We start from the raw sequence: 15,789 nt of genomic DNA, 5'->3' as shown, positions 1-15,789 counted from the left end.
AAAGCTATGGAAGAAGCACATTCTGGCGTGTGTGGTGCTCACCAATCGGGACCAAAGCTGCATTTTCGAATCAAGAGGATGGGCTACTACTGGCCAACTATGGTGAAATATTGTTTGGATTATGCGCAAAGATGTCAAGCCTGCCAATTTCATGTGAATCTGATTCATCAGCCACCCGAGCCACTACACCCCACAGTTGCGCCCGCTAAAAGAAGCCAACGACTGTGCAAAACGGAAGGCGGTAATGCTCCTCACACAAACTCTCCCTTCATGGAAAGAAGCTGCTACCTTCAAAGATGAAACCAAAGGGCCAAATTCAGATGCACAGCTAAAAGCAAAGAAAAGTGATTCTAAAGAATAACTCAAATAGCTAGGTGGTGATCTTAAAGAATGCATGAGGAAGGCTGAGTCAAAGAGCTACAAAATTTAAATGGAGTTCAAGATTGAAAAGGAAGTTCACGAGAACATAAGCCAATATGTTGATGCATTTCCCAAGCAAAATAGCAGCAAAGCTAATGAAAAGATGCAGATAAAATAATAAAAAGAAACATACCATACATGATTAAAGGCTCGAAATAATAAAACAGAGACTGCAGAGAAGCGTACCTCGATGGAGCACAGCCCCGTCGTTGCCGATATGGCTCCTTCGCCGTCCCGAAACTCACGCCTTTTCCACCACCGACACCGTGACGGTAGCAGCCTCTAGCTCTACCCTCAACCGCCGCTAGAACGGAACTACACAAATGAAAGTTGCTGCACATCATAGGAAGAAAAAAAAGGGGTTGTAAGTGTATTGCCGATGATATCTCGGCATAGAAGTTGCGAAGAAGAAAGGAAGGTTACCTACGCCGCCAAGAGTCTTCGCCATCTTTGTTAGTACCTGCTGCATTTCTTCCACCATTAGACGATGCAAGGAATAAATGAGAAAAGAAGAAGTGTTCTATGGCTGCTAACAAAAGAAGCAAGCAACTATAGTTATGAAATGAAACACTCTTTCTTGCTTTCTTAAGATGAGACTGGCTATCTATCTAAGGAATAAATGAACGAAACAAAGAAAATGAAGAAGAAGGAGAGTGGCTGTTGCTGCTAAGGGGAGAAAACAACCCTTTATTTATAGGAGAAAAGAGGGATGAATCTTAAAACCCTAATCCTAGCCTCTAGCATACAAGAAAGAAAAAGGTGGAGCCCCAGCTGTTCTCTGTAGCGTTCTGCACAAGCTACCAACTGCTCTCTCTAAAAGAAAAAAAAAGGTTGTACTGTTGGATGCCAAGATATTTGCCAATGGGTCCCTAAACAATCTTCAAGCTCCAACAATGTTTGCGTACAAAAAGGGTAATGTGGTTGCAAGAGAAGAAAAGTGGCAACAAGAAATAGCCAAAATACGAGTATAAACTATTTACAAATTCAAATTCAAATTGAAGAACTCCTATATACGAGTATAAACTATTTACAAATTCAAAGAAATTCAAGAACTCCTAAATACGAGTATAAACTATTTGCAAATTCAAATTCAAATTGAAGAACTCCTAAATATGAGTATAAACTATTTATAAATTCAAATTCAAGTCAAGAACTCCTCGATAAGAGTTTAAACTATCAAAATAAATTTCGAGACTCGTCTATTACCAAAGGCATTTCGTCCATAAACAAGTCTCGATGGGGCAATTTGTAGACAATTAAATTTGTCGTCGAATTAAATCGTGCCACGTGTAAATTCATGGATTAAATATTTAATTAAATTTTCTATTTTATTAAATAGGATTTTATTCCTAAATTAAATAGATATATAATTAATACTCCCTCCGTCCCAGCTTTTTGTATCCACTTTTAGTAGTAAATACTACTAAAAGTTGATACAAAAAGCTGGGACGGAGGGAGTAGTATTTGATATAAATGAATTAATGGGCTCATGGACACCTAAAGCCCTAAGGCCCATGCATGGAGGCCCAAAGCCCATAAAGCCCATTAAGCCCATCTCCAAAGTCTATAAATAGAGGGCTTGGGGTGCTCATTATAACAACTTGAAGGAGTGGAAGATTGAGGAGCATAAAGAATTCTCTCTAGTATCACAAGTAGAAGAGGTGGAGAATTGGAGAATTCAAGTATTCTTCCAAGTATTCAAGTATCTTGAAGAATTCTATCTATCATTTAAGTCTCCTTCAAATCTTCAAGTATTTGAGTATTCAAATCTTCAAGTATCCTTCAAAATCTTCAAGTATTCAAGTATCTTCAAATCTTCAAGTATTTCTTCAAATCTTCAAGTATTTCTGCAAATCTTGGAAGTGATCTTCAAGTATCCAAAGAAATCAAGTCCAAAAGCTTCAAGGCATTCTTACAAATTCTAAGAATGTTCTCAAATCAAATCAAGTTCAATGTTCAATCCAAAATCATGACTTGAGTCCCTTGGATTGGCGTCATCAAATCAAGTATTTCAAGAACCTTCGAGCTTGTTCAAGAATCAAATGGAAGAGAAGAATCAGAGGATTAATTAGAGATTGCAACCCGCATAAATTTATCTTCAAATCTATCAAATTATCTTTGTAACGCGCTTTTGTATTTTATCAAATTGAATTACAAAAATTTGTGTTTACAATTTCTTACCCAGATAATTTACATGTTTTATTTTAATTACCCGCTAGATAAAGAGATACAGAGAGTCAGCCCCTAAAATCTTGATTAGAGTGTTTAGATTTATTTTCTGTTATCTGTGTGCAACACGAGAGAACACCCTGTTTAGCCTTCCTTGAGAGACGACGTGAGTTATCTTATTCCACTGCAATTGACCTCGTACGATTGCGAGTCAATTCAATAGGTGTTTTGAGTTGAGTCAATATTTCATTAAGTTCCCAACAATATAACTAAGAAATATTCTAACTTGTATTATGGAAAAATGTCCTCAATTTATTATCGTGTACCGCTCGGGAGGATGTACTAGTTAAATTCTTGACAATATCACCAAAAGACAGTTTACTAATATAATTAATAATATTTAAAAAATTAAACAAGAGGATAAAATAAAGAACTATTGCCCATGAATTTCAATCGACCGTGAGTTATAGTTAATTAAATTGGTATACGAGAGTGATAATTAAATTTGTGTACATGAGTATATTTCCAAAGCTGATTATTGTCATGCTTGCATATGATTTAATACAGGAGTATATTTCAAAAGACATATTTGGATATATATCTCTTGCTCAGAAGCTGCATACGGATAGTATGTCATATAAAATTCATTTTATTTCTTTAATATGTATTTTAAGTTTTTGAAACTATAACCCTGAACAAATTAAAAATTCAGTATTGTAAAATATACCGGGTCTGAAATTTTTTAGAGTCAATCCCAAAAATAATTGAATTTTACCGTGTTTGAAATTTATGAGAGTCAATCCCAAAGATATTTTGATTTACCGCCAACACTAAATTACACGTTCTAATATATATTACACACGTTCTCACCAAACCCTTATTTCTTCTCCATCATTGTTTATTTTTTTCAGCCGCCAAGTTCTTTTATTTCTTCTCCAACAATCATTTCTCTTTCTTTTCTACTATCGTGTATTGCTTCTTCCGCCATCAACATGAGTTATTCTGCCACACCGTTCTCGTAGTAAACAACACTGATATGTATTCTTTTTATTATTATTATTATTATTATTATTATTATTATTATTATTATTATTATTATTATTATTTTTTTTTTTTTTTATTATTATTTTTATATTTTTATTTTTATTTTGATACGATAAAATTTACATCTTTCTTTATTCTCCAGCAATGGATGAATCTCTTGAAGATCAGGAAGATGAGCAGATATTAACTCCAAGAATTGATGGTTATAATGTTTCATATATTTATAGATATTCTTTGCTTAGATTCATTACATAATTGCTCATATATATTTGTTTATATGTTGTAGGTTCTACCAAACGAACAAAGATAAAAGTGAAGGAGAAATCGTTGCAATCCTCCAAATGGAGTTAATCATGAAGATTGAAAAATATGTATTCATTATTTCGAGAGTGATGCATTAAGGTAATATGCTATCTTCATTTTTTGTATTTATGTTTGGTTGGTTGCGGTCTATGAATTGAATTTAAATTATGTTGGATTTATATGTGTTTATTTTAGTGATGTTAATATTCTCCGGTTATGTGTTGTTCAACTATTTTAGAAATAAACATGATCACGTCTTGTATCATACTGTCCGTTTTAAATAATTCACGTTGATTTTTTTATATTACAAACATTAGCGTGGTCACGCATTTTGTGCAATATGCTATTAAAATGTTAAGTCTGAGTTTAACGTGCTCACGTTATTTCTTTATTGGTTTTATTTGGAAACATGTGTACGCTTATGGTGCAATTTTCTGTAGGTAATTATCATATAAGCATGATCATGGCAATCCGTACATGGTCTTGAAATTTCAGTATGTGTGATTGCTTGTTGAAACGATAGTTTATAAATGAACGTAATCACGTCTTTTCATAAATTATCTGTTGATACTTAGTATTGTTCTTTTTAGAAAATTAGCAATAGGAATAGAGAGAATAGAAAAAAGTTGTAGATGTATCATGCATGCGGAACAAAATCGATTGCACAGTTTTGCTACGAAGAGGTATATTAATTTACATGTTTCTTATAGTTCAAATGCTTTATGTGAGTGAATAGTTAATTATTGTGTGTATATGCATTTATCAAAATCATAAATGCTAATATAAATTTAATTGTTTAGGACGAGCTTATGAGGTTGCAGACTAAAAACATTGAAAACGATGAGGGTCCTATGTCAGAAGACGAGGCTTTTGTCAAGGTCGGGGAGGAAAAAATCAAGCCGACTTCGTAGATGTGGAGATGGATTGAAGCCACTGTCCAAAAGAGGACAGAGGATTAATCTTGATTTGCAAAAGGAGAATGGAGAACTGAAGAAAAAGAATGAAGAGTTGGCAAATCCCTTCTATCATTCAAGGCCTAAATCAAAGTAGTCAAATCCCAAATTCTAGTTAATGTAGCATTAGTTGACTAAGTTTATCTTTTATTTATTAGAAAGACATGATTTAACGTTATTTCATAAATATGCTCCAGGCCTCAATTTTGCAATTTGTTATTGACCTTTTAGAAATAAGCACGATCACGCTTAAATTTTCAACAATACTATTAAATTAGCGTGATCACGTCTTTACTTACAGAAGCTTCCGCATGAATTTTGCAATTCGATCTAGTATTTTTAGAAATAAACGTGATCACGTCTTTTCTTAAAGAAGCTTCTGCATCAATTTGCGGTCGATCATGATTTTTTAGAAATAAACATGATCACACTCTTTTCTTAAAGAAGCTTCTAATATTAAAATAATACCTATAATGATGACGTCAAGAGCATTAGTGGCAAATCATTTATTGTTATTACGCTTTTTCATCTCCATAATTATATAATTTTAGTGACGATTATAGCATGCGACTAAATGAATACATTTTAATGATGATGAAAGTATGCCACTATATGTTGGTTCATATAGTGATAGTAAAAATCATGTCACTAAATGAGGGAATTGTAGTGACGACAAATACATATGACTATTGACTGAAAAATTTAGTGACGTTTCCATCATGTCACTAAATTACATAATTATAGCGACAACAATATCATGTCACTGCAAACAGAAACTATAGTGACAAGCTTGAAACGTTGCTATGATAACACTCATGTTTCCATGGTTTTTAGTGTTCATATGATAATTTTATAGGAATTTGAGTGTTGGATAGTTATTTTGTGCTTAAATTGCTTTATCTTGTAAAATATGTTACTTGTTCGTACTTTGGTGAATTTTACAGAAATATGGGGTTCGAATTTGGACTATTGGTCTTAATGAAAGTTGTAGATCGTCTCGATACGAGTTCGTAGGCATAAACGATTCATAAATCCGAGTTCGGACGAGTAAGATATGGTCGAAACAAGAAAGTCGCGCGCAGCAGTGAAAAGTGCCCGACAAGAATTTCCGAATTTCGGGATTTTTTGGGATTTTTGGATTTTATCAGTATTTTCGAGCTCTGTACTGTATAGTCTGTATTTATATCTTGTGCCTATATATAGGTCTTCTTTTGACCTATTCAGGGTTCCCAACTTTATTTTCCAGTTCCCAACTTTAGTTTTTCAGTTTTATAGCTTTAGACTTTTATTGTTTTCCAGTTTTTCAAGCTTGGATTGGATTTCCACAAGATTGAAGATTCAAGTCATTAAAATCGTTCTACTTTCGGTTTTTATACAATTCAGTTTTTACAATTGCGTTCTTTATGATGGTGTTTATACTTTATTTTAATATGTCTGGCTAAGTTCTTTTTCTGATTCTAGGGTTTGTAAATAGTTGATTAAAATTATGTAATTAATTTGTTAATACATGTGTGCCTTCCAGTTTATGATTCATAATCCTGGTGCTTAATTTCTTATGAATTATTTGATCAATAGTTTGCATGTTTAGCTATTCGGTTTGAGACCTAGCGGAGATAACTGTTTAGCGGATTCAGGAATGTATGATATGATTTTAACCTTGAGACCTAGCGGAGATATGTGAATCATAGAGAGCTATTCTTATGCACTTTTGGGAGTTAGTAGATTTTCTTGAGACCTAGCAGAGATAGGAAATATACTAATCTACGATATTTGCTGCTCTAGCGATAGTAATTGATTAATTAAGTGATCTCTCATCATAACTGGATTAAACTGGTATATAGGATTAATAGATTAATTATATAGATTTAGTTGATGAACTTACTACCCTAGGATCAATTGTCTTTTTTTTATTTGATTTAGATATTTGTATTGTTTATTCTTTTTGTTTGTGTTTTAGTTTAAGTAATTCGACCTCTACGTTCGGTTGCCTGTCTACTATTTAAGTTTGTTTAGGAGATAGCTAGAGTAATTTCGACACTTAATCCCTGTGGAGACGATATTCTTACTTGCTATTTATTACTACAACTGCACCGTGTTAGTTGCGGTTTAGTTGCTAGAAAAATAGTACATCAACTTTTTGGCGCCGTTGCCGGGGACTGTGTAGAAATTACTTTAATATTTCTGATAGGACTTAGCAGTAATTCAGGCGTTTACTATTTTTTTTCTTTTATTTCTGTTCTTTCTTTTATTTTTCTTGTGGGCCTGATTCTTCTTTTGGAATTTTCTATGTAGTGCATTAGATACGATGGCTACTACTGAACAGATTCGTGCTCTACAGGAGTAGCTGGAGTAGTTATTGGATGCGTAGAAAAAGCTAAAGGAGCAGAAGCAGCCTCCGATTATAAGGCATTTATACTGCAATATATCTATCAGGAACTCCCACGAGTCACGTCAACAATTTCGAGCTGAAAACTGGTTTGATCACAATGGTCCAACAGAGTCAATATGGAGGACATGCGATTGAAGACCCTAATGCGCACGTGGCGCATTTTCTAGAGCTATGCAGCACGGTGAAGATGAATGGTGTTCCTGATGACATTATCCGTCTTCGTCTTTTCCCTTTATCATTGTGGGATAAAGCGAAGTCGTGGTATCATACGCTGCATTTGGAAGAGAATACTTTGTGGGAGAACTTGGCTCACGCGTTCCTACGTAAGTTTCATCCTCCTAGCCTCACACTGAAATTAAAGATGGACATTGTGCAATTCCAACAATTTGAGGGAGAAAAGCTGGCAGAAACATGGGAGTAGTATCAAGAAAAGCTCAGGAAATGTCCAAGCTATGGATTCGATGAAGGCACACTTGTGATTATGTTCTACAATGCTTGTGGGGAACGTACATGGATGCATATGGGCACGGCTGCATGAGGTTCTCTACTCCAGAAAAGCAGTTCTGAAGCCTGGAGCATCATTGATAGTATGGCTTCTACGAGCTATCAATGGCCATCAGAGATAGTGCAACTGAAAAAGGTGGCAGCTGCTTCCAGTTCTGATCCTATAGCAGTGATAATTACCCAGCAGGCAGCAATGGCTACACAGTAGGCAGCGATTGCTTCGCAGCTGGCAGAGATGAATGGGAAATTCAATGGAATGAATATTGGACATCCTGAGAAAGTTGTGAAAGACCCGTCAGGCATGGAAGATATCAATTATATTAATGGTAGAAACTATGAGAATTTCCAGCGAGAACAGTCAGGAGTTTATAACAGAGGTCCACAGTTTCAGCAGTATCAGCTGCTTCCAGTTCTGATCCTATAGCAGTGATAATTACCCAGCAGGCAGCAATGGCTACACAGTAGGCAGCGATTGCTTCGCAGCTGGCAGAGATGAATGGGAAATTCAATGGAATGAATATTGGACATCCTGAGCAAGCTGTGAAATACCCGTCAGGCATGGAAGATATCAATTATATTAATGGTAGAAACTATAGGAATTTCCAACGAGAACAGTCAGGAGTTTATAACAGAGGTCCACAGTTTCAGCAGTATTAGTCAGAAGGGCGGCCACATCCGAATCTATCTTATGGAAACCCAAACAATATTGTGCAACCTCCACCAAAATTCTCTGTTTCTAGTGGGGGAGTGATTAATGAGCCAAATAAAGATTCGATGGAGGATATGATGAAGCAGATGCTGACAGAGATGTCCGGCATGAAGACAGCTGTGAATACGAAGATGGCCAATATGGAGAAATATTTTTCCGCACTTTCCAAGCAAGTGCAGATGTTGTAGAATCAAGTTGGTCAGATGGCCAACCAAGCAGCTGCGCAGCACAAGCCGGGCTAATTTCTGAGGAACACTACTGTCAATCCTAAGGGCCAATGCAATGTTATTTTCGATGGCACCCTGTCCCTAAAAGATAGGAAGATGAGTAAGGAGAACGAACCGCCAAGTGAGGAACCATACAAGGCTCTTGTTCCACTTAGGGAATACATCCCAAAGGCTCCATTCCCCGTAGGCTGATGAAGAGGGAGGTTCTTGAAGAGCAATGTGCTGTGAAGCTGAGCAAAAAGGTGGATGCCAAGGAAATCAAGCTAGAGATCTCCCATTCAAGAATGAGAAAAAAGTTGCCAATTCCGAGGAGATAGCTGTTTACCGGATTCAGGAATGTATGATATGATCTTAACATTGAGACCCAACGGAGATAGGTGGATTATAGGGAGCTATTCTTAGGAGCTATTGGGAGTTAGTAGATTTTCTTGAGACCTTGCGGAGATAGAGAATTTACTAATCTACGATCGTTGTTGCTCTAGTGAGAGTGATTGATTAATTAAGTGATCTCTCATCATAACTGGATTAAATTGGTTAATATGATTAATAGATTTATCATGTGGATTTAGTTAATGAAATTACTACCCTAGGATCAGTTGTCTATATTATTTGATTTTTTCTACGTGAATTTTATTTGCTGTTGTTTGAGTTTAGTTTTGATTAAACCTTCTTCATAATCGTTTACCTGTCTACTGTTAAAGTGTGTTTAGGAGATAGCTAGAGTTATTTCGGTTTTCAGTCCCTGTGGATACGATATTCGATTGCTATATATGCTATAATTACACCGTGTTAGTTGCAGTATTTTGTTGCTAAGAAATTAGTGATCAGGCTACAAAGTTCAAAATATAGTGACAAAAATAAATTCATCACAATTTAATCATATTCAATGATAACACATCCGTCACAATAATTAGGTTTGCAGTGATAATGTTTTGTAGTCGTCACTGTAACTTTTAGCGACAGTCGATATAGTTGCAGCTTACCGACGATCACAAAAGTTGTCATTGAGATGCTTTAGTGACAACTTTGACACATATAGTAACAAAATATGTCGCCACTAGAAGACTTTTTTTTTTTTGTTTCTCTGCAAATCAGTGAACATGATTTTTTTTTGGTTGATTTGTTAATTTCTTGTATGTTTTTTCATTTTCGCCGGAAATGTTCTTGCATTTTTACCTGCTTGTTCGTGGCGATTTAATGGTTTTTTGAAATTGTGTTTTTTTCTTGTTTTCATTTTGACACTTGACGAGCCCAAGTTTGTGATCTTTTTCCTTGTTGTGTCTAGGTCTAAATCGAGTCTTTGTGTGTTTTGATGTCTGGGAGGACACTTGTTTGGCAGGGACCTGTGGATGCTATTTTGGACAATATGGAGCAAATTCGATGAGAAAAGGGAAGGCACCTCAATGATCAAATCTAATGGAGCCTACAGGTTGGATGCAATCCAAAGATCGAGAGTCACATTTGCTGACCTGTTGGGCATGATGTTGATCGAGTAGGTAGTACCGCTCAGAGGAGGAGTTCTATTGCATCCTGGGCAGCAAGAGCTATTTCTGGGAGTGAGTGTTGCAGCTAAGGCTTTTGCCGCTAACCAAGAGATTGGCCTGACTTACGCTCAGAAATCAGCATCCACCACGAGAGGCATCGAGGGCATGTGAAAGGGCGGAACAAAGGCAGGAAAGGTGAACAGGGGAGCAATACATCATGACCAGGCGTCCAGGGCTAGATGCTGACATGGCAGATCTGGTGCATGAAGAAGATGCGCGGGAATATTCATTTTCCTATGCACTGAGAAGATATGAACAAAAGCTTGAAGATATGCACAGATCAAAGGGTGGAGTTTTATCAAAGGTAGAGTCCTTACACTTGTGGACTCTATCTCGGGCAGAAGAAGAACACTCTAGCCGGAGTTGAACTCTCCAAAACCCTCGCTGCGTGTTGGTCTTTTGGCCCACGTCTGGATCTCTATATATACCTGTTCCCATTTCATTTTGGGTGTACAGTACAACGCACGAACTAAGGAGTAGGGGCTAGTACCAAAAACAATCTTTAATTTTTTGCAGTTAGTTTAGTTTATGTTTAAGTCCCGGTTTGGGTAAGACATTTAGTTTATGCTCTATGCTGGCAGAGTAGCATCCTACCCTTTTTTCCCTTATTAACTAAGTTTTCTTTATTTTATTTCCATGTCTTATTTATCTTTTGTTTTTATAATTTACTTTATGTCTAGCTAAGTTTATAGATCTGGGCAAGACATAGATGATCTGGATATGAACTTATAAACTCGTGAGGTTTAATTGTGTGCTTAAGTAATTGCATGTTATGTTCCCGAAGTGTTGGGCATTATAACCAAGTGTCTAATTTGATTTGATTAGTTTACAGGCCATTAATTAATTGAGTAGATTTAGAACACCAATAAATCAAGATTATAGGGTGTGTATGATCACTGTGCATCTTGAGAGTATTTGCGGGCATGGGAGGTTGAGGTAGATTACGGTCTGCCTAAGTTCAATATCAGGTCTATCTAGGTCTAAATGCTTCATGGTTTAATTGCATGCTCTAAGGTGTCCTATTGCGTGGTTAAGTCGGGATGGTTTAATGGTATATAGGGTATCCCTTATCTTAGACACACTTAAGGATAGATTTTCTTAGATGATGGAAGTGCATGTGACAAGTGAGAATGGGGGCACAGGCCATTGGTAAGTTATAACCGGTAGACACAATATTATAATGAATATCTTGATCAAGGAGCGAGTATAAGAGATTATCCACAGATTCGACGTCTTGACTAGATTGCTTTTTATTATTGATATTTCTGTTCAGTGTTTTCAGTTTATTTTATTTCAAGTCAAGTTGAGTTTACTCCCGAGAGGTGTCTCTTGACCAGGACGATAGTCCATCCCAACTCTTTTTCTTATTTTTGTTCGTGACAAGAGACAAATTGCACCAACTCCCTGTGGGATCGACCCTTGCTTATCATTGGCACTACGCTTGTTTTGGGTGAGGTTTGTAAATTTATTTGTACGCTCGACCGAGACGACAACTTCAATTAAAACTCGTAGTACGGTCGCATCAAATTGGCGCCGTTGTCGGGGAGTTGCGGTTCCAGTAGTGAGTCTCTATTTAATTTGTTTTGTCGTTTTGATGTATGTTTGTTCCTAACCTTGCAGGAGAAAATGGAGAACTTTTATTTGATCCAGAGATCGAGAGAACTTTAAAGGCAAGGAAAAGACTAGCCAACAAGGCGAAGTAAGTGTACAAAGCTATCCTGGACGGAGAACTCTAGAGAACGAAGGCCGACCGGCGAGCCCAGTTCGAGAGGACAATTCGCCCGATCATCAAATTGTTCTTTTTGATCCAAAGAAAGATGAGATGGAGGATCAAGAAAGAACACTGCGAGAGATGGTATTCCCGACGAATATCAGTTTGAGGCCATCGGGCATCACTTTGCCCACAATAGAAGGAAACTGGAAGCTGAAGCATTCCTTCATCCAGATCTTGCCCAAATTCAGTGACTATCCAGGAGAGGACCCTCAGAGGCATCTTCAGGACTTCGAAATGGTGTGTGGCATGGTTCGGAATGCAAGGAACATAGGAGAGTATGTTAGATTATTATCCTTCCCATTTTCACTACATGATGGGGCAAGAGAGTGGTTGTACACATTGCCAGCTGGCAGTATAACAACTTGGGCACAACTACAACAGAAGTTTCTTGAGAAGTACTACCCAGCCGCACAAGTCCAAAACACGAGGAAGAGGGCAAGTAGCATCAAAATGGACACGGCGGAGTCATTCCATGATTATTGGAAAAGATTCAAGAATCTACTATACAAATGCCCTCAACATCAAATTCAGGAGCATGATTTGATTCAATACTTCACTGCGGGATTGCATGCCCATGAGAAAACATGGCTTAATGCCGCGTGTGGAGGATCTATCTTGAATAAGATCCCAAGTGATGCATTTAAGTTGTTCGCTGAGATGGCAGAAGAATCAAGAGATGAGGAATGAGGTATCACAAGGCAAGCTATTCAGCCCGCTCCAGAGCAAAACAGAGATATGGATGAGATCAAGACGTTATTTAAGCAGCTGACAACTACCTTGATCATGAAGGAGAAAAAAGTGGCCGTTCGAGAATGTGTCATTTGCATGGCTGTTACTCATGCCACTGACCAGTGTCCAACTCTTTATGAAGAAGAAGTGAATGCCATAGGAGGACACCATGGAAGAGGCAACAATGGGAACAGGAACTATGATCCTAATGCCCAAACTTATAACCCAGGATGGAGGAATCAAGAGAATTTCAGGTTGAATAACAACAACCATCAGGGGGCAGGACAGCCACAACATCAACAACAGAACAAAGGACCTTCCTTGACCGATATGGTTCAAACCATATTGTGTGAAACCACTCAGAATCTTGACAAGTACCGACAGGAGCAGACCAAGGTCTCACAAGATGCCGAAAGATTTAGAGTGGAGACTCAACTATTCAGAACATTAATGCACAGCTTGCCCATTTGAGCACTGCAGTGGCACAAATGCAACGTAGGCAAGGAGAACTACCACCAAAAGTGGAAGTACATGAGACCCAAGTGAATGCAGTATCTTTACGAAGTGGGAAACCATTACCCGAGAAAGTCTTTATGCCATCGGAGGATATCCTGACCAAGAAGGGGAAATCGGTAGCCAAGAAGGCAGTTGAGATACAATCTGACATCTCGACCAAGAAAGATGAAGAGGAAAATGACCAAACAATAGAAAGTTTGGAAGATGGAGTTGAAGACAAAGGAGGGCAAGATGAGGAACGAGAAGCTAGAGGAGATGAGGAGCCGAAATACATAAAGCCCAATCCACCAAAGATCAAACCTCCTTTCCCAGGTTGATTGGTCAAGAACCGGAAGGAGGAATATTGGATGGAGATGTTCTGGATTTTTAAAAAAATGGAGGTGAATCTACCACTCCTTTTAGCCATTCTCTACATGCCCAAGTGGGCAAAGTTCTTAAACAAGGTCACCACTAAGAAAATGAAACATGATGAGAATGTTCGATTTTTTGTTGGAGAAATATTTCAGCAGTACTGAAGAGGAAAATACCCAAGAAGTATGAAGACCCAGGGATGTTTGTGATCCCTTGTGTAATTGGAAGCAGGAGGATTGACCGAGCCATGCTGGATTTGGGAGCATCGATTAATGTCATGCCTTTGGCATTATTTAAGGAGTTGAATTTGGGCCCACTAAAAGCCACACGTGTCGTGATACAATTGGCGGATAGATCTCTAGATTATCCCAAAGGTATACTGGAGGACGTTCTGGTCAAGGAGGAAAACCTCATATTTCCAGCAGATTTCTATGTGCTTGATATGGGTAAGACATCAAGCAGAACGTCGGTCATTCTTCTTGGGAGGCCGTTCATGAAAACTGCTCGTACTTGTATTGATTGTGACTCGGGTACGTTGACATGTGAATTTGATGGGGAGAAAGTAAAGTTCAATATTTTTCAAGCTATGGAACACCTCATGGATACCGAGATTGTGGAGACTATGGTGGAGATCATCTTGCCCATCATAGGTATACAAGATCCTTTGGTTCTCATTCTCCAAGAGGGTATTATAGGATGCCCACGAAAGTACAATGAGGAGATATTTCACACATTGATATATCTCAGGTGTCAAGAAGGACCAATCCGTTCGTTGCCAAATAATTTTCCCATTCTGATGTCCGAAGTTAGGTTGGTGCCATCTCTCGAGAAGCCACCCCAGCTGAATCTCAAACCACTGGCGAAACATCTCAAGTACATCTATCTTGGAACAAGAGACACTTTGCCAATGATCATCAGTTCTGAATTGACCATTGAAGAGGAGAACCAGGTGAAGGATGTTATTGGGCAGTATAAGGAGGCAATAGGATGGACATTGGCGGACATTAAAGGAATAAGTCCTTCATTATGTGTACATCACATCTTGATGGAGGAAGAAGCCAAGCCAGTACAGGACTAGCAAAGGAAGTTGAATCCAGCCATGAAGGAAGTCGTGATGAAAAAAGTGCTCAAACTTCTTGACTTGGGCATTATATACCTAGTGTCAGACAGCAAGTGGGTCAGTCCGGTCCACGTTGTGCCCAAAAAGTTATGAGTGCAAGTAGTAGAGAACGACAAGTTGAGTTTAGTCTAGATGAGATTACAAACTGGCTGGAGAAGGTGTATTGACTACAGGAAGCGCAATCAGGTCACAAGGAAGGATCATTTCCCCTTGGCTTTTATTGATGAGATGTTAGAAAGGCTTGCGGGGAACAAGTTCTTTTGCTTCATGGACGGATACTCAGGATACATGCAGATCTGGGTTGCCCAAGAGGATCAGGACAAGACGACCTTTACTTGTCCTTTTGGGACATTTGCGTACAAGAGGATGTCATTTGGTTTGTGCAATGCCCCGGGCACGTTTCAAAGGTGTATGATGAGTATCTTCAACCCTAACCCTAAACTTTCGGGTTTCGGGCTAGCCCATCGGGCTAATCAGGTTAAAGGCGTAAAAATAAAATTATCATTTGTATTTTATTATTCCTAATGATCTAATGTATAATGTATAAAATATACATAGATATTAAAGATATAAATTATATAGCAAAGCATGAAATGCAAAAATATAAGATATTCAAGATTACATAAACAAAATTATATTAAAATGAGATAGTAAAATTTAACATGTATTTGCCATGCACGTCTCATTGACAGACAAAAAAAAAAATTGGTAATACTTTAAAATGAGATACTAATAATTAATTTCTAACTAATGAGATACTAATAATCAATTTCTACAAAAAATCCAAATTAATTTCACTTTTTTTAATGAGATTGCACACACACACATATATATTCTAGAGTGGATTTTGAAAATAGCCACTTTTATATAGTAAAAATAAATTTTACCCACTAATATAAAAACTTAAAAAAATACCCACATTTACCATTTAACCCTTGCATATAAAATTTTTACAAATACCCACGAATTCACAACCAGTGAATTCACAAACAAAATAAATTTTGGTTGTGAATTCAAGCTTTAAAACTCGAATTCAC

General features: G+C 37.4%; 1 protein-coding gene across 1 annotated transcript; it reads left to right on the top strand.

The window, feature by feature from the left end:
* Positions 1-12,771: 12,771 nt before the first annotated feature.
* LOC131018625 (uncharacterized) lies at positions 12,772-14,710 on the top strand. The gene is made up of 3 exons (XM_057947341.1): positions 12,772-13,161; positions 13,224-13,593; positions 13,788-14,710. The coding sequence occupies exons 1-3, from the start codon at positions 12,772-12,774 to the stop codon at positions 14,708-14,710; spliced, it is 1,683 nt and encodes a 560-aa protein (XP_057803324.1).
* Positions 14,711-15,789: the final 1,079 nt, after the last annotated feature.

The sequence above is a fragment of the Salvia miltiorrhiza genome, chromosome 3 (genome assembly GCF_028751815.1).
Source record: "Salvia miltiorrhiza cultivar Shanhuang (shh) chromosome 3, IMPLAD_Smil_shh, whole genome shotgun sequence".
In the NCBI taxonomy this organism is placed as follows: domain Eukaryota; kingdom Viridiplantae; phylum Streptophyta; class Magnoliopsida; order Lamiales; family Lamiaceae; genus Salvia; species Salvia miltiorrhiza.
The sequence above is the reverse complement of the archived record's forward strand: the minus strand, read 5'-3'. Positions and strand labels throughout refer to the sequence as shown.